General features: G+C 49.6%; 1 protein-coding gene across 7 annotated transcripts in view; it reads left to right on the forward strand.

Annotated features, from left to right (window-relative positions):
- Positions 1-18326, forward strand: part of LOC138823637 (ERI1 exoribonuclease 3) — a 134526-nt gene that overhangs the window by 105596 nt on the left and 10604 nt on the right. For 5 of the 7 annotated variants that reach the window (XM_070017068.1, XM_070017069.1, XM_070017070.1 and 2 more), the window contains one exon: positions 2523-2622. The exons of 1 other annotated variant lie outside the window; for it this stretch is intronic. In XM_070017068.1, the coding sequence (XP_069873169.1) occupies positions 2523-2622 (100 nt within the window). Of the gene's footprint in view, positions 1-2522; positions 2656-18326 lie in introns of all 7 variants that reach the window. One more of the 7 variants, XM_070017066.1, reaches the window with a different exon arrangement.

Here is an 18326-nt window from a genome sequence, read left to right on the forward strand (position 1 = left end):
CCGTGTGGTACACCTCAGCCACAGTGGAGACACCAATTCATCTTACCCTCTCTCTGACAAGCTAGACTGCCCTTCCTGAAAGGCATTCATCAGGCAGCCTTGGACTGCCACCCTACTGGGTAGCTCTGTTCTCCTTCCTGGCACCTCAGCTTGCCCAGGTCCACCTTGGCCCTCCTGGGCTCTGCTGCCCTCCATCCCCCTTCTTCACATCTCAGTCTTTGGAGGATCTTTGGGAGTCATAATTACAATAATAATCTAATCATGGTGACGCATCAGGGCAAGTGTCTAATGTTATCTGGAGTGGTCTTCCCGCTTAGCTGTGATAAGACTCAGGATGACGTGCAGATAACGTTGAGCTGCCCTGTCCCTGAGCCCAAGCAGAGTGGAGGGGCTCTCAGCAGCCTTGCTGCCCGCCCGCCGCTTTAAGCCGGGAAGCGGCAGCACCTGCTAATGCAAGTGTTTAATATTTGATGGGCTGGGATAAAGCAGGATCACCTTCGAATTGAATTGAGTGTCAGCCGAGAATCTATTACTGAAATTCGGGTGTGATTTGACAGCAAAGTAGACGATGTTATTCTTCACTAGTTACTGCAATCTTCTCCCCGACATCACTTAAATATTTTTTTCTTTGCTTGAGTAAACACACATTATCCTTCTTTTTTTCCCCTTCCTTCCCTTTTTCCTTTTTCGAGGAAAAAAAAAAAAAACATCCAGCTTGCCTTCTCCAGGCTGATAGAGTAGATTGTTATTTCTTTATTTGTCCTATTAAATGGAATTTCTGATCGTTTAATCCGGCCTTTGTAAGTGATTTTAAAGTACTTGAAAGGCAGCCGCCACTGCTCTCTGGCCCACTGCGTTCCATAGCCTGGCTGTGCTCAGCGGTCCCCTCCAGCTGTGCCTCACCCACTGGCTGCATCCCCTTGATGCCTCTGTCCTGGCTCTGCCCTGGCTCTACCCACCCCTTGGGTCCCACACTCATCCTCCTATTTATGGGTACAGCTGTGACCTAGGAGACTGTGGAGGAGTGTTGCCTGGGAGTTGGGCTTTGGTTGGTACTTCAGGGTCAAGGAAAATGGTTTGGGAAGGTACAAAAGTTTGAGTATATTGACTCCTTGTCTCCTAGTTCTTGGGGCTGGAAGGTTGGTTCCTGCACCCAGGAAGGAAGGGTACTAGCCCTCTGTCAGGATAGACACTGTGTCTGGACAGCCTCTTATCTTTTATATCTGACCCTATGCTGGACCTTGTGGGTCCAGAAATGAGTTGTGGGCACTATAGTACCTGTCTGAGCATATCACTTTGGTTTCATCATTAGATCTAACATGAACTTTCATGAATACACTCATGTTTTATCCCCACACCCACTGCAACACTTGCTGTTACCTTCCTGCCATTGGGAGAAGGGCAGACTAGTATTTAAGGGGATGGATAATGTTTAAAGAGTCAACTACTAAGTCCACTGGCAGAAGTCCAGGACTTTGTTGGTAGGCTAAGCCGAAACTAGATCCAATCTAGCCTTGTTAGTGTTCTAACCCATGTAAGTCTCCTCTCTCTGAGTCTGTTCCTTCATGTGTAACATTGGGCCAGGTATTCCTATAAGGGAAGATGTTGTCCCTAACCTGCCTCTGTTCCCCTCAGAAGGAGGATGCTGGTGGTGCAATAGGGAATGGAAGGGACAATGGAGTGCTGGGGGCTTGAGCAGATCGATGCCCCCAGCACTTCCTTCCCCAACCCCAGGAAAACAATTAAGTACAGATCGATGGGTGGCAGCTTTGAATATGCATAAGTGAGCACTTGACCTTCAACAGAGCATCTGCTTCCCCCCCCCACACTTACACACCACACACACACACACACACACACACACACACACACACACACTTACTCGCATGCACACACGCACACCATGCACTACTCTTCTACTCGCAGCTGCCTGAGTCAACCAGATAACCTCACTCCCCTCCTCCATTGAACCCACACATAACACTCAGAGCCCTTCACAGTCTTGCCTGCTTGGAGTCAAAAGCAACCTGACCATAGGCACGTCACTGGCTAGCTCTTGCTTCATTATTCCTGACTATGGAGTGAATTTTGGATACACTGATCTCCAGGGTCCTTCCTTAGGCCAGTCTTTCTGACCAGTTATACTAGGGGAAGGAAACCCAGAAAAGTTCTGGGGGCTCCAGAGATGTGGAAATCTACAGATGGGTATATGATGAAGGGGTGTTTTGATAAAGGGAGAGCTCTTTCATAAGGAAGATCTTAGTAAATGGGGGGCTTTCTAGAGAGGACCCCTTGTAGGGGTTAGAGGACTGTGATGGAAAGAAGCCCTGGAGAAGGGATTCTGAAGAAAGATGGGGTTTTCTGGTGGGAAAGCTTTAGTGACAAAGGAATCTAGTAAAGGGAATCCCATGAGGTGGCATAATACGTTGGTTGGAAGATCTGGGGGCTGGATGAAACCTGTTGAGTGGGGTTGGTTCAAGGGTCAGGATCTCCGTTAACCACTCTTGCCTCCTGTCTTCCAGGCTTACAGCTTCGCCATGGGCTGCTGGCCCAAGAATGGACTTCTAGACATGAACAAGGGCCTCAGCCTGCAACACATAGGCCGGCCCCACAGCGGCATTGGTCAGTCCCTCCACAAATCCCCCTGACAGCTCGGTCAGTCCCTGCCCGCATGCCCCAGTCCCCTGGCATGCAGAGGGTTTATATAACTTATTCAATGCCCCAACCATGTTTTCATCATAGCTGGGTTTGGGGGCTAGAGGGAGGATGGTGGAGTAGGACCATTGAAAAGGACCTCTCAGAACATTTCAGAGGGGCATGGGCTTTAGGTGAATCACAGGTGGCTTTGGATACAAGTCAAGATCCCCCTTCCCCATTGTCTGTATCCCTGATGGGCAGTGTCATCAGGGATGTAGGCACATGTTAGCTTACCCACCCCCACACCCTGTGTGGAGCTGGAGGAGGCTGTTTAATATTGTTTCAAGTCTAGCCACTAAACTGGACGATCAATGGGAGTTAAGGAGATGAATTATTTAAACCTTACCAGCTTTTAATTAGTCGAGGTCTTTCTGACCGATGGTTTCGTCCACGGGGTATTGACTCCCCCACAGGAACAGCGGCCTCCATTGAATAGTGCCTGGGTGGGGAGGGGCCATTTGGGGTACGAGGTGGAATACAGCTTCAAGAGGGTTCCTGCTTTGGGGAGATTGGAGTGACTGTAAGCTTCTGATACATTGGTATGCATATGTCTGTGTGTATCCTTATGTCTGCCTATGTATGACACCCTTAGCTGTATAGCTCTGTGTATCTGTCTGAATATAATGTGCCCATGATAGTGTGTATCTGACTGAGGGTATGTGTGTATAATAACATACTTGTATTTTTCTGAGGACCAGTGTCTGATTATGGAAGGCACAACCAGCCTGTGTGTGTGTGTCTGTCAGAAAGAATGTCTTCATTTCATTGTATCTTTTTTGTGTGCATACACAGATGTGTGCATGTGATTGCTTTCAAGCAACTTCCTTGACCAGGCATAGGCTTTGTTTCAACACTTCGGCGGATCCAAGGTGTTCCTAAGTGGCACCATGACCTGATTACTTTGGGGAAGGTATCATTCATAGAGATTCCAGGAAATTGGAAACACCTTGTACACAGTAGCCCCTTTGTCCATTCCACTTTCATTAGTGCCAACTGGGTGCTGAGCATACTGAGGGAGCTTATATCTTGGGAAGAGACAAAAGACCAAAAGAGGCGCTTGCCAGTCAGCATACCAAAGTTGATGATGAAAACACTACACTGCCTCAAGGGAGGTTTTTCCTCTTCTCAGTTGTCAAAGTAGCTTTTGCTTCATAATTTACATCTCATGTAAATATACGGCTGGGATGCCGTATATCATTCTTGTTGAGATACCCCAAGACCTCCCAGGGTCCAGGAAAAAAGAGGAAGTGGCCAACAAACCTCGAGATCGGGGGGTACCCTCCTTAGCTCCTGTTCCCCTACAGAGGTTTTTTGGTGTAATCTACATAAGCCAACAAACCCAGCAAGGTGAGGAAGGTCAGAAGGAAGTTTCTCAGAGAAGAGGACACTTGAAATCCTTGAAGGATAAATACAAAATTGCTAGTCAGAAAAATGAAGGAAGGGTATTCTAAGTTGGAAGAATGCATGTAGAAAGGCCTGGGGCATGAGAAAGCCCAGTATATTGAGAGAATAGGTTTAGATATCAACAAGTAGTTTCCAGTACTGGAGTATAAAAATTTACAGAAAATAAACAGAAATAAGCAGTTTCAATTCCTGATTAAAAGTTGTAATTTGTGGGGGCTGGGAAGGTGGCTCAGTGGTGGAGTGCTTGCCTCACATGCATGAGACCCTGGGCTCGATTCCTCAGCACCACATAAACAAAAAAAGCCAGAAGTGGCGCTGTGGCTCAAGTGGTAGAGCACTAACCTTGAGCTGAAGAGCTGAGGGACAGCGCCCAGGCCCAGAGTTCAAGCCCCACGACCAACAACAACAACAAAAAAAGTTGTCATTTTTTGATGCCCTGAGTTCAATCTCTACTACCACACCCCCCCAAAAAATAGATTTTATACCCCCTGGGGTTTTGAGGAGACATATGTATGAATGAACAAGGTCAGAGCTCTTATTCACAATCAGGCAATTTGTGCTGCATAAATTAGTTCTTAGCATAATTGCTTATTAAGTGCTTATAGAGACATATATGAAAAGCTGGGTGAATAAATGAATCAATAGAAAAATGATGGGCAAAGGAGACACCAAGAGAAAGGACCAATGAGAAGGCCTACATTCATTTGGCGGAGAAAGAGCTACCAGAAATGGAGTCTAGTGGTGAGAAGAACAGCAGGTCTTGGGTCACACACCCAACAAGGTCTTAAGCTTTCTGTCCTGCTTCAGTGTGCAGGTATTATGTCCCAGGTGCATTTGTAAGAAGTAGCTTCCTCTACCCATTCCGTTGCCCCATGAGATTCAGTGCAACCCTCTTGTCTGTTCACTCCTGTTGACTAGGGGTTAAGGTCCCTGAAGTAGCCTCTCCCTTAGAGAAGGAAAATTTTCCATCTCTCCCTTGTGGGGAGGGGGAGAGCTTAAGGCTCTGAGAGACATGAAGTCTTGGCTTTGAATGAAGAGGCAGCTCTGGTTTTACCATGTCCAACCCTGGGACTTTGGGTGAGGGGTAGTGCTCTCTGCCTTGCAGGGCTATTGGGAGAGGGTCTAGGGAGTGGCCTGTGTGAGGGTGGGGGCAGTTCCTGGCTCACCACAGGTGCTCAGGGAGCTCCCTCTCTGTAGCCTGCCAACACCAGAGGCTTCCAAGGCATTGGTAGTTCTTGGCACTTGGTCTTTGTAAGTCTTGGAATGAAGAGGGCTGCCCTGCCAACTCCCAGCTGGCTCTGAGGTGTGGGTGAGGGTGTTTGGAAGGGAGGGAGAATGCAGGGCATTAATTGGGCTGGGAGAGGTGGGGAGGGGAGGTGTGGATTTTGAGCAGTGAGGTTAATGGCCCTCGCACCAGAGAGACAGCTTTAATGAGCTTCAGCTGGCGGTGCCCTGAGTTACTATGCGTGCTAAAAGGGTCGCGCTGTAAGAGTTTGATGTGGACTGCTTCCTAGCCCTGGGGTCAGGGGTCAGCTCCTGTCACTGGCCACTCAGGCTGGTCCTCAGTGACATGGTGCTAATTAACTGTGTGAGGAGCTGCCAGCCTGGAGTAGGGAGTGGTATATGTGTTGGGAAGGGGGGTGGGGGGTGGAAGGGTGGTTAGACAGCATTGGGTAATGCTGGGTGAGGCTTATGTAGACCCCACACTTAGCCATCTCTAGGGTCTGTTTGGTTCTCCCACAGTGCCATGAGGAGTGATATTAGTGGTGTGGAGGTGTTGAGAGGGAGGAGGAGGCTTGCTGGGAGATAGAGCTGTAGGTTGGGAGAGGGTTGGTGAGACATTGGAGGGGAGCCATAGGAGGATTTAGAAAGGGGACTGACTCAGAATTGTCCTTCATATTGGGCAATCTGTTACTTTATTAGGAAGGACTAGTGAAGAGTCTGTGGACAGGGAGGCCAAGAGGAAGGTATAGTAAGGCAAGCAGGAGGGCTTGGGTACCTCAGAGCCAGAGTAGTAGCTATAAGAACAGAGGCAAGGAGCAGGGAAAGCTTTCTTTCATTAAACATTCACCTTGCATCTACTATATGTCAGGACCTATGACAAGAGCTAGGAATTACTTGCTAAAGTTGGTACCATGCCCTTGTCCCCATATAGCTCACAAGTGGAATTAAAGGCTTGGCCCTGGAGCCTGGTGGCAACATTGGTTCAGGGATGGCCAGGGAGGCTGGGAGGTGGGTGAGCACTGTTAGAGGGAAAAGACTGTTAGAGGCTCATAAGCATGACATCTTAGCAAGGCACTTCCTCCTGCATGCGGGATTGGCTTAGGGAATGTGGCACACAGGGTGGAGCTGGAGTGGGATGTATAGGAGGAAGAATCGCCTGCTACAGGTACAGCTACTGACTTCCAAGGCTGTGGAACTCTGATAGCATCCTCAGTCACGGATAGCCAAAGTCACGGAGGCAGAGTAACCTCCACAGGAGACTGCTGAGTGGCCCTTTTTTTCATTTCAACATAGGGTCAGCAGAGTACTGATGTTACTTTATATTAATGCATTTCATTTCCCTACACTTTTGTGAAGTCAGGCATCTTCATTCTGTTCTTACAGATGAAGAAACAGGCTTACATAAGTAACTTGCCAAAGGTTACACAGCCAGTTGAGTTGGGGTGTCGGGTTCAAACCCAGGTTCACCAACGTGTAAGCCTGAGTTAAGAATCAGTACTGATCCAGTGCTTTTATGGTATTTGTCTTTGTGCTACCAAGAGATGGTATTTCCAAAGACAGGCTTACTTCCCTCATTTCCCTCTGCATCACATGAAACACACACACTATGACAAAACGTGGCAGCTGAGGAGGAAAGGAAAAGAGGCATTGCCATCTATCAGCTCTGCTGTGGTTACCTTTAGAGCCAGGGCCCTGTGCCTGCTGGCCAGGCCTCACTCTGACTCTGACAGTTCTCTCTTTGGGATTGCAGTTTCCGCTTTACCTCTTGGCCCAGGAAAATACTGCCCATCTTTTAGGAGCCACCTCCTCCTCCTCTGGGACTTTTCCTGGCCCTCCACGTGTGAGTGTACAGAAGCCATTCTTGACCCCATATCATTTGCTGAGGCAATAATTGGGCAGGCCCTACATACTTGGCCTCTCTGAGGCAGAGCCCAGGTTCCTTCCTTTCTTTTGGAAATGTGCACAGGAAGTATCAGTAAAAGCTCACCTGCTCTTCTGACAGGGTGGCCCTACAGACTGCTGGTTTCAGCTGGCTGGGTGAATAACTGGAATCTTTTCTGATGCACCATTGGGTGGTCCTGCTGGCAAACTTAACCTCTTTGCTGTGGGATTGAAGAGGGTCTTCCTGAGGCACACAACCAGAGAGAAACCAGAGGATTTTCAGGAGTTGCTGCCCAGCATAGTTAGGCAAGAGGCCTGGGCTGGTGGGTGGCAGGGTGGGGGCCTGGCCCCAGGGGGCAGTCCTGGCCTGTGGTCTCCCATAAGGAATGGGGTATCTATCAGAGTCCAGTCAGAACACATTAACTCTGCGACACAGATCTCATTAGTGCCCGTGAGAGGTGTCACTGTGGGAGAATTGTCGGCTCAGGGAGATGCTTGTACCAAAAGGAAGAAAGGACAGTGACAGCCTTTTCTCTGCCGCCACGCTCACTGGGCCGCCCGCCTTCCTCCTCGTGGGGAGGGGGAGGGGTGCTGGCTAATGAGCTCATCTGCAGTACGGCTTTGCCTTCCCCTCCTTGAAGTTTCCCAGGTCTCTCTGAAGACCTCAGGCCTGGGATTAGCACACACCAAAAGCCAGCTCCGCTCTTGCCCAGCAGGGAGTTCCTTCTGATCACCCTGCTACTACTACCATAGGCAAGGGGAAGGAGGAGGTGCCAAGAGGGAGGCCAAGGAAAGGGTCTCATGCCCCTGGGGATGCTCAAGCCCCTCTGCATCCCTTGACAATGACCATTTCCCCCAATCTGCAGAAGACTTCTGTATCCCAAAATTGTAGTCCTCCTCTCCTCTGACTCCATGGCATCTCCCGGTTTGGTAGTGCCCCATCTCTTGTGAGCCCCTCCCAAGACAGATACTGGCTGATGCGGGTCAGCAAGTGGCAGTTGGATTTAATAAGGTATAGGACTTTCTGCTTCCGCCGAGCTAGGGTTCAGAATTAGCAAGACAGTGTTTAGGCTACTGGTGAGCTGAGATGGTGAAATACTGATTTAAGGCCTCCATAAACCTTCATATGTTTCTCCCCATCTGTCCCCAAGAAGTGTCTCACCATTAACCACTAGCACTACCCTGGCTTTGATCACCTTTAGGGCCAAGAGGGGAGGATTCAGCAGAGACAGACAGAAAATAGCACTAGAGTATCTTCCCCATCTTGTTCTTGCTGGTATGGCCCTGAGAAAGTAATAAGCCAAGGGTGGCTAGCCATAAAAAGATGTTACTATCTTGTGTTCTACAAGGTCTCCACTGGCCTGTCTAGATAGTGACTGAGGCCCCTTCCTTCCTAGCTGATACTTGGAGCCCTAGGGACGTCTGAGGAATTGGTTCTTGCCAGATACCAGACTGTATTTTTCAGTAGCAACCACAGATTGGGGGGTGGGGGGAGAGATAGATGATGGGTAAGTTGACAGATAAAGGAAGGTTTAAGTCTATGTATATATGTGTTCCGAGTGGGTGATGTATTGGGAAATAGAATCTTTGTTTCCCTACCTTCCTAGCCCCAGGCCGGCCTGGCCTCCCCTTGTCTGTCTCTGTATCTCCTGTCAAACCATTGCAGACGTAAATGACAAAGAAATCAGAAAGACAGATCAATGCTGGCCAAATTAGCACTTGCAGATAGACTGTGCGGGGATGTCAGCGCCCTGACCCCTGGTGATCTTGCAGCCTCCGCTGCTGATATTATGCAAATTGCATCCATCTGGCAGGACCCGTGTGCTGGCTGCTTCTACTCAGAGGAGTAATGGGCTAGGGGTGGGCGGGAGTGTGGAGCAAGAGTCAGAGAGTGTGCGTGTGTGAGCATGTGCGAGGGTGTGTGGTGCCCACCAAGCACTGGGCGGTGATTGAGTGATTGACAGGGCAGATAAGGGGCTGCATTGGATTCCTTTGGGCTGCAGGATTAGGAGCAACCACAGATATAAGATAAACTGGACTTCATTTCAGTTTATTTCCCTCCTTATCCCCTCTCCCCACCTTCACTTCCCGAAAAATACAATCTCTGTAGTTTGCGTTTTCATCAATATTTGCAAGTCATTACCACTGGTTTAAGGTGAGAGACAATGTCAGGGCCCAGACCAGGCCTACCCTTCCCCCTATCCTGAACAAGCCGGGTACCCTGAGAATCAATTCCTGGAGCAGCCTTCTCTCCAGGGGTGTTCACAGAAACCCTTCTCCCGGGCCTACCTCATCTGACCTGGTGCAAGCTGGCACTCTGTAAGCTAGGCCCTTGGCTTCCTTACCTTGAAGCTGCTGCATGACATCCTTGTGCCCACACCTAGTCTGCAGCCTGAGTGCTTCGCGGGGCTCCCTGGGTCTGCTCCCATGCTACTGCAGAGCTCTGGATCCCTCCTACAGTGCCTCCTGTTCTGGACATGGCTGACCTGAGCCCAGCCCCAGCTGGGCAAAATGGGACCTGAAGTCTGAGAACAGAGGAGTTTGTTTGCTCTGTCTGAATCACACATGTTCATTCTACAGCATTTATGGAGTATAGAGAGCTTTGTTTCCATTGTCTCACTGCATTTCAGGCCTTGTGATAAGGCTATTATGTCTGTTGTTGGTGAGGAAACTGAGGCTCCATAGCAAGCAAGTGGGAGCACTGGGATTTAAACACAGATTTCTCCTCATTTAGGCTTTGTACTCTTCATCATTCAGTCCTCTTACTCTACTCCTATGCCCTTAGCCCCAACACCTCCTTATGCCCAGATCCACTGAATGAGCTCTCCTGGACAGTAGGCAGATGTATCCCTTCAGCTCCCAGCCTATAGACACAGACCTTGGCCCTTGGTTTGGCTGAACCAGGTGAAAGGAGACAAGAGACAAGAGGTCTTGCACACAGGCTGTGTGTCTGAGATAGTTGGGCTGCTGCAAGGACACACGGAGGACAGAAAGCACCCAGGAGCAGAGCTAGCCCAGGAACATGTCACAGTACATGGCACCAGGCAGGCCCTAAAGCTCAAGGAGATGGGCTGATGTAGACCAGTCAGCTATGACTGAGGGCCCCCTCCCAAACTGGGTCCCTCCTGTACCCTCCCACTAGGCAGGGTGGAGATCTGGGAACATGTCCGGGGACACGTGTGCAAGGGGAGCTTGTCCTAATGAGGAGAACATGGCTGCTAGTTAGGCAAGGGGCGGGCAGGAGCCGCTGAGTTGATTGAAGGCAGGGGCAGGGGTCAGACAATTAGGCCCAGATCCGGCCGTTTGATGTGAGTTCTGAGGCCTCAAAGCCTCCCTTCAGCTGGCTCCCTCCACTCCCTCCTCTCCCTCCTCTTTCCTTTCTTCTTCTGCCCAAAGGCAGAAAGGATGGAAACGCTTACACTTGCTGTTACTATTATTAAACCCTGTGGCAGGCCAGCCAGACCCCAGGACTCCTGCCCACAGGGGGCACTCCAAACCTCCAGGAGGCTCCTTGGGCCCTAGAGGGTACATCCTGCCAGAGCCCAAGGCCAGGCCAGCTGAGCCCAAAGGCAGAGTAACCCTGCTCCTCTTGCTTCTGAGGCAGGAGAGTGAATGGGGCTACATATCCAGAAATTGGGCCTGGGCTGCTAAAGCTATATCCCAGGCCTGCACATCAGCTGCTTAGTTCTTTTCTATCCTGTCCAGAGGTGGGGGTGAGGGCATGGTTCATTCACACTCATACCCTATCACACAAATAATCATCTGCAGCAGTCATGCCAAAACCTTGCCAGTCAGATAAAGATACAGAGCCCCACAGCACTGTCACATACAGAGCCCAAAGCACAGTCTGTGCCCTCCCCCGCCTCCCCTCAGATATCATGGCCACACATGCCATCATAGAGCGCCTTCCTGTAGTCATACCCATGGGGTCTTACATAAAAGCCTTAACTGTCCCCTGCTGAGAACACTGGGTGCTAAGTCCCTCCTCCAACTGGGAACAGCAGTCAGGTCTCCGGTAGGGGGTATCAGGCCCTTAAAGCCCCCCATCCTATAAGAAATAAGCCGAGAGAACTGGCACTGACCACGGAGTGAGAGGAAGCCAGGTTGGAGGGGGGCAGTGGGGAGAGGGAGGGTGGGAGCAGAGATAAATGTTAGCTCATTTCTTCCGTAATTAGTTACTCCCTCATCCCCACGTTGTAATTGTGAACAAGCTGTAATGTTTAATTAGTCTGTAAATGAAACCCCAATTTCATAATGGCCTGGCTGACAGGGCTAAGTGAGCAGGGGAGGAAGCAGAGGGGAGGTGACAAGGAGGGTCTGTGGAGGGAGGGGGACCAGTAGGCAGTGGGATCACCTCCTTTTCTCTCCAGTGGATCCTGGCTCCTAGAGTGGGAGGCTCTGTGAGCAGACTCAGTCTTGCACACCTGCCTTTGGTCTCCTCTCCCTGGCCCTTCCTCCGGAGGAAATGCATTCTTCTCCTTACCCAAACCAGGTGCTACTGATTGGGGAAGCCCCCGGTCCTTAGGTCTACCCTCCCCTTTCTCACTTTTCCTGCCCTGCTCAGGCCAGCCAGCCAGCCAAGAGACCTAGGCTTGACATCTGACACCTGGGATCTCAAAGTTTGTCCTGCACACCTAAAGGAGTCTGTGATTGGCTTGGGCCCCTCCCCCTCCACCAGTATGGGGAGTCTGTCACCCTGCCCAGACCAGACTGAACTCTCCGAAGGTGTCCCTGCCACAGCCTGTGTTGAGCTGGAGCTGCCGCGGGGGGGAGCCCCTAGCCCCACAGCTGCCTCATCGGTCTCCCATCTCCCCACAACATCCTCTCCGCTGCACACGCCCCCGCCCCGCCTGCCGCAGCCATAAATCTCAATTTACGAGGGCAGCTTTGGTGGGGGAGGGCGGCAGCACCGCTAATGATGGTACCTCAGCCGGATTTTTCATGTTGCACAGTCATAAATTTTTAAGAACAGCATGGGCAGCGCGTTAGCAGGTTATCGAGGCTGCCCCTGTGCTGGCTGCCTGGCTCCAAGAGAGGCTTGCAGAGACCCGGCAGGGCGGCAGGGCGAAGGAGGCACTTGCAGCAGGGCGGGGCAGGCCATGCACTTGCAGCCAGGCTCAGCTGCACCGGCCTGCTGGCTGGGACAGGAGTGTACTCTTGCACAGGGTGAGGTAGTTCTGTTCTAGCATCACTGGGGTGGGATCAGGCGTGTGGGCACACAGACCACGGTGTTCAGGAACTGCTGATGGATGCCTCTGCTCCGAGACTTGACACCATGATATACGGGGAGCCCCGAGACATATGGATTTTCAAAGTGGCCACTTTGGCTAGAATTACAAACCTTGAGCATGTGCACTGTGAGGCCTCCACTCTGGCAGAGCTGTACTTGCTTCAGAAATGAGACACCTTTTCGTATCATTCTGAGGCTCCCTGGAGTCACCCGAAAATAGCCACAGAGGGAGCATCTCTCCCTTCCAGGAGCCAGGCTGGTGAAGGCTCACCCATTCCAAGTTGTGTGATCCTGGGTAGGTCATTCTCCCCGTGTGCCTCAGTTTCCTTCTCTTTAAAATGAGCCTGAGGGCTGGGAAGGTGGCTCAGTGGTAGAGCGCTTGCCTTACATGCATGAGGCCCTGGGTTCGATTCCTCAGCACCACAAAAGAAAAAAGCCGGAAGTGGCGCTGTGGCTCAAGTGGTAGGGCACTAGCCTTGAGCTGAAGAGCTGAGGGACAGCACCCAGGCCCAGAGTTCAGGCCCCACAGCCGGACCCAAAAATAAATAAATAAACAATAAAATGAGCCCGACTCTCCATCTTACAGAAATTAAGTACTATAAAACCCTAAGGACAGGTTAGCTGCTTTGTGTATAGGTGCTTTGTGTAGTATGTCTCTATAAAGGACATATTTGGGGAAAGAGCTGCATGAGAGGTGGTAGGGCCTTTATTCAGTTGTTCATTCAGCAAATGTTCCACAGGCAAGTGGAATTCCTTCCCGGGAGGTGAGATGAGCACTTTTGGCTGAGTGTTACCCAGGGTCAAGGGGCCACATCCAGCCCAGTCCTTCCAAGGCTCCACCCAAGTCTTCCAGATACTGAGCTGCCACATTGAAAACCACAGGCCAGGTGCTCACCTGGGTTCCTTGGTGTGCACAGTTGAGAGTTAATGGTCTTGATCACCTCAAGGGTGTGCAAGAAGCAGTGAGTAGGAACCTGACATTCCTTAAAAGAGTGGGCCTGGGATCAGGGACAGCCTCTGGAAGTCCACAGCAAGAGGATGAGAAATCAACTCACTCAACTCAGCCCAGGCAGTATGACCCTGTGTTTATATCCAGGTGTTCTGAGTGACAGGCAGGTGTTTAGGCTGACTCCTTAGGACAAAGGTAAATCATCTAACAGAGCAGCCCCCGGCTGAGCCCTGTTAGCTGTGGGAAGCATCTGTCTCCCTGGACTCAGGCTTACAACCTCTCTCCCTGCTGACCTCTCCTGCCCTGTACAACATTGAAGCACTGTGAGGTTAAGAATTACTTGCTTCAAAGTTGTTTAATGCTTCTCTTCCCACTTGACTGTAAGTTCCCTGAGGGCAAGAACTTAGATCTGTTCTGTTCACCTTGTATCCCCAAAGCACAGCATAGTGTCTGACAAGTGTAGGCAGATAATAAATAAAATGTGCTGTTTTGAATTGAGTTAATTTGAGTTGAGATGGCCCTGGCCCACCCCTGGGTGCCAGGGCAGGCGGAGGTGGCTGGGAAGTGCCTGGAGCTGAGGTGTTTCCCATTAGTTCTCATGATTAATTCACAGCCACACTGTGATGGAGTGGGTTTGTCCCCAGTCAGCGCCTCCACTGGGGCCCACCTGTTAGCGACAAACAAACAAAGGGGATAAATAATGCATTGGGAGCTGAGCCAGGCAAGGCGGCAGTATTGAAATTAATAGGGATTAGCTGAGCAGCTTGAGGATGAAATATTTACCAGGTGGGACCGGGCTTAGGGAGGGCAGCTACCCTTCCCAGAGTCCCTAGGCGTAGCTGGGTGCTTCTCCCAGGCATCCTTGGCTAGGACTGGGGAGCCCTAATGCCACCACTACCACCCCTACAACTGATGAGGTCCCACGCAGTCTGCTGGCACGGCATATTGAGGAAACCAAGATGTCAGGAAGCCTCTGCACTTTCTAAGCTGGAGACAAAGACCAGCTGATTTTCAGAGGCTGTGGGTGGCAAATGCCAGGTTAGAGTAGGTTCACCTGTGTTCATGCCCCTCTACCCTCCTGTCTCCTCCAGGCCTTTGTTCCATCCACTCCATACATAGTAGCCGAGGCCCCTGTGTAAATAATCCCTCAAGGCAGCTGGGTCTAGCAGGAGGTGATAGAGGTAGTCAGCCCCTAGGGCACATTGGTTGCGGTGGGAACACACAGGTAAGACACCCCAGAGGGATCAGAGTGGCCTGGTCCTCCGAGGTGAGGGTGCATTTTCCAGGCAGAAGGAAGAAAATGTGAAAAGGTCAAGAACCTGAACTTCCTGTAGGCCCAGAGAGAGAGAAAGATGAGCCAGAGGAGTAAACAGGGCCAGATCCCCCAAGCCTTACAAGAGTGTATATTAAACTTCCTTACTTTGAACTATGGCAATTTTTGTTTCACTTACCCAGCTTTCCCTAATGTTAACATCTTGCTTAGTCACAGTACAGTTGTCAGCACGAGGAAATTAACATTGGCTCTGTACTATCGACTAAGGGAAAGGCCTGGCTTTCTTTTCACTGTGATTTCCATTCGTTCCCTGTTTTCTGCCATTGTCTCAGGCAGTGAAATGACCAAGTCTGTGGTGGGAAAGGACACTTGGGGGGAGCGCTGCTTTTACCTGGATGAGAGATGGTGTGGCCTGGGCCACAATGGTGGAAGTGTGAATATATGTTTATGAATTATTCGAAACTGTATGATAACTGAAACCCCAGGGGTGGATAAGATTGCTGAGGAAGAGAGAAGAGAGGGCGAAGGGGAGGGGCAGATGACAGCTCTGCGTAACCCTTTATCTAAGGGGCTGTCAGAAGAACAGCATTTCCAGCAACCAGGATGGGTGGGATGGGATGGGATGGAAAGGGAATGTCACTGAAGCCAAGAGAAGGTTGCTTCAAGGAGTATCAGTCAAAGCTAAGGAGCCCCCAAAGACGACAGTGGTGGGAGCAGTGAGGAGTCTTTAGAGAAAGTGACTTTGGAAAAGAGGCCTTGGGCGCAAGTCAGTGGCTCTGAGGCTTAGCTCTGAAAGGGAGGAAAGCTTGGGTACTGGCCAAGCAGGAAAAGCAGCTAAAAGGAGGGTTTTTTTCCCCCCATAGGAGCTATTTCATCTCTTGTCCTGCTTAGGTGGAGAAGCTGATACAGGTGAAAGCATTGGGGATGGCTTGAAAGCAAGGAGAACAGGGGAGGAGGGGCACAAGAATGTCATTCTCTGGAGAGCCAGGTGCTGGGTATGACGCCATAGCCCAGAGGAAGAAGATGGATGGGCTTTGGAAGTGATTGCAGGCTTGGTCCCCTCTGATGGAGGTGAAGAGAAGACTGTGTGGTTGCAACAAGGTATAGCTACAGTGCAGTAGGAGACAAGGCTGTCTCATTGTGTCCAGGCAAGAGGGCTAGGATGTTTGTTGATGGTGTGGGAAACTTGACTCTTAGGCAAAGGAGAGAAGCTTAGCATTGTCCTGAGGGTAAAGGAAGAGAGCACATTGGATGGGAATGATAAGGATGTTTGGGCAGTTTTCTGTAGCTGGAGGAGGCCATGGCTGATCTTGTAAGTAGCACTGGTCTATAGGTTAGCAATTCTACAGGCAAACTCAACGCAGATGCATGGTGAGAAAAGGAAGTTTGGGGATTTCCAGGCAAGAGGATCATAGGCAGAAGGAACAGATTTGAGGATATTGGCAAGAAAAAGTTTAAAATGATAAACTATAGAACTCCAACTTCAAAGACAAGTGTCTATTATGTTGCTTCACCAAAACTACATGATACATACTCAATTTCCTTTATCCTCACTGAATAGATCCTCTCTGTAATTAAGACATCATTTTTTAAGTTGTGTTTTATTGTGAAAATACTGTACAGAGGGGTTACAGTTACATGAGCAAGGTAATGAGTACATTTCTTATCCAGCATTGTTGCCTCCTCCTTTGTTTTTCCCCCTACCATCCTTCCTCAGCTATACTCCCCCACCCCCAAGACATCATTTTATACCCAGTTAAAATACTGTTTGCTTTCTTAAAACGGGCTCTTGTGTAGGTATATAGCTGGCCTGGATGGAACTCACCACCCTTCTACCTAAGCCTACTAAGTGCTGGGATTACATATGTGTGCCACCACAGTCAGCTAAAAGCTGCTTATTTAGTTTCACATTCAGCTAAGTATGGCCTTGTCTCTAAACTCTGCCAGTGGGATAAAAGAAAATGTGGTGCCTTGAACCTTCAGCAATGATACTTAGAGGAGAACCACTGGGAAGTATTCTTCTTCTCTCTCCTATCTTTTCCTTTTTCCTGAAATGTGGATGTGATGGTATATCTTCAGCAGTTATTTTTGACCATGAAAATAGTCTAGGCATGGTGGGCCAGAAAAAAAGCAACTTGAATCTGAAGACTCTGGAGTTGTGGAGGTTTTTAGTCAACTGACATTGCAGGCCAAAACACCTTTCACCTTTCCCTGTAATACTGTCTTCCCTCTCTTGTCTTCACATGGACTTCAGTCCAAACTTGATTTCTTTTCATCTTTTTTTTTTGAGTCCTAATATATAGCAAGAAACAATCTTTATTACTTCATATGATCCTATAAGAGGGTTTCATTGTGAATGTAGTCACACACATATATAGAGAGAGAATATTTTGATAATACAGCATTTGATCAAATGTTTCTAGGGCATAAGGGTTACCAACTTCCTTGCCTAGAGTAGCAGCATCCTCTCTGCCCTTGCCCTGTTCAGTGAGTGGGTTCTACATCGTACAGTCCATTCCCTCCCTTCTTCACATTCTATGTCAGCACACTTTGAACTATGAGAAAAAGATAAGCCATAGATTGTCCAGTTTAAAATACTTTAAATAATAAGGGGATTCATTATCTTATGAAAGAAATTTAGAGGTGAAGTGATTGATCTAGCATCTCATCATTGCATCCAGGATCCACATTTCCCCCCCACTTTTCTACTTTTAGCTGCAGCATGGTCTTCACTGGCTAATTGCCTTCCAACTGGAAGATGGCTTCTGCAACCCCAGACACTGTCACATCTGCAGAAACAGCCACCCCTCATGCTTCTTTTCCTAAGAGTGAAGAAATTTTCCTTGAAGGATTTTCATGAACTTAACTTTCAGGTCTCATCAGCCAGAATCCCTGCCTACCCCTACCCTAATGACTAGCAAGGGTGACAGGATCACCCCAAATGTGTCTTAATTTGGAGGGTTAATCCTGACCCCTCTAGGGCATAGTGGGGTTTGCCAGCATGGCACAAGAATGTGCAGTCCAAAGTGGACCAGGGATAAAGCGAGGACAGGAGGACTGATGTACACGGAGAGAGTAGAGATGTGAATGGCTTCCAGGTTCCAATGAGTGAAAGCAAAAGTCTGTAATTGTCAGAGTCTAGGAATGTTTAGATTTAGTACATCAAAGGGAGAACAGTAGGATGTTTAAAAGGTTTAGGGTGTTTCTGTAGACCTGGTAGGACCAAAAAAAAGGTCCAGTAGGGTATCAGTGATAAGGTCAAAGACAGAGAGACTGGCAACACAGCTGCTCAGAGGGTAGGATGGCAGGTTGGGCAGCAGGCCTCTTGGGAGGAAAGTGCCGAGCTGCATTGACAACATGCCCACAGAAACATTCTAGCAAGACACATGGCTGCAGTAACTGTCCTGAATCTCAGGGTCCCCATTTTGGAAAGAATCGTTGGAGTTCTGTCTTGAGTGTTCAGGTCACCTAGAAAGGGTGAGTCCCTGATACCTTCCTGAAAGGCCCAGAAGATTGGTCCATCTGGGACCCCCAGGACAAGGTCTTATGGAAGGTTGGTGGTTGGGGGGTGTAGAGGTGGCTGCCAGGTAAGGCAGGTCTGCTCAGCTGTTTACTGAAGCTTCCTTCTTCCCGCAACCTCCCAGGCCAGATATCTATCTCTGCTCTTC

Source organism: Dipodomys merriami, unplaced genomic scaffold (genome assembly GCF_024711535.1).
Source record: "Dipodomys merriami isolate MVZ:Mamm:240054 unplaced genomic scaffold, mDipMer1.0.p SCAF_121, whole genome shotgun sequence".
NCBI lineage: Eukaryota > Metazoa > Chordata > Mammalia > Rodentia > Heteromyidae > Dipodomys > Dipodomys merriami.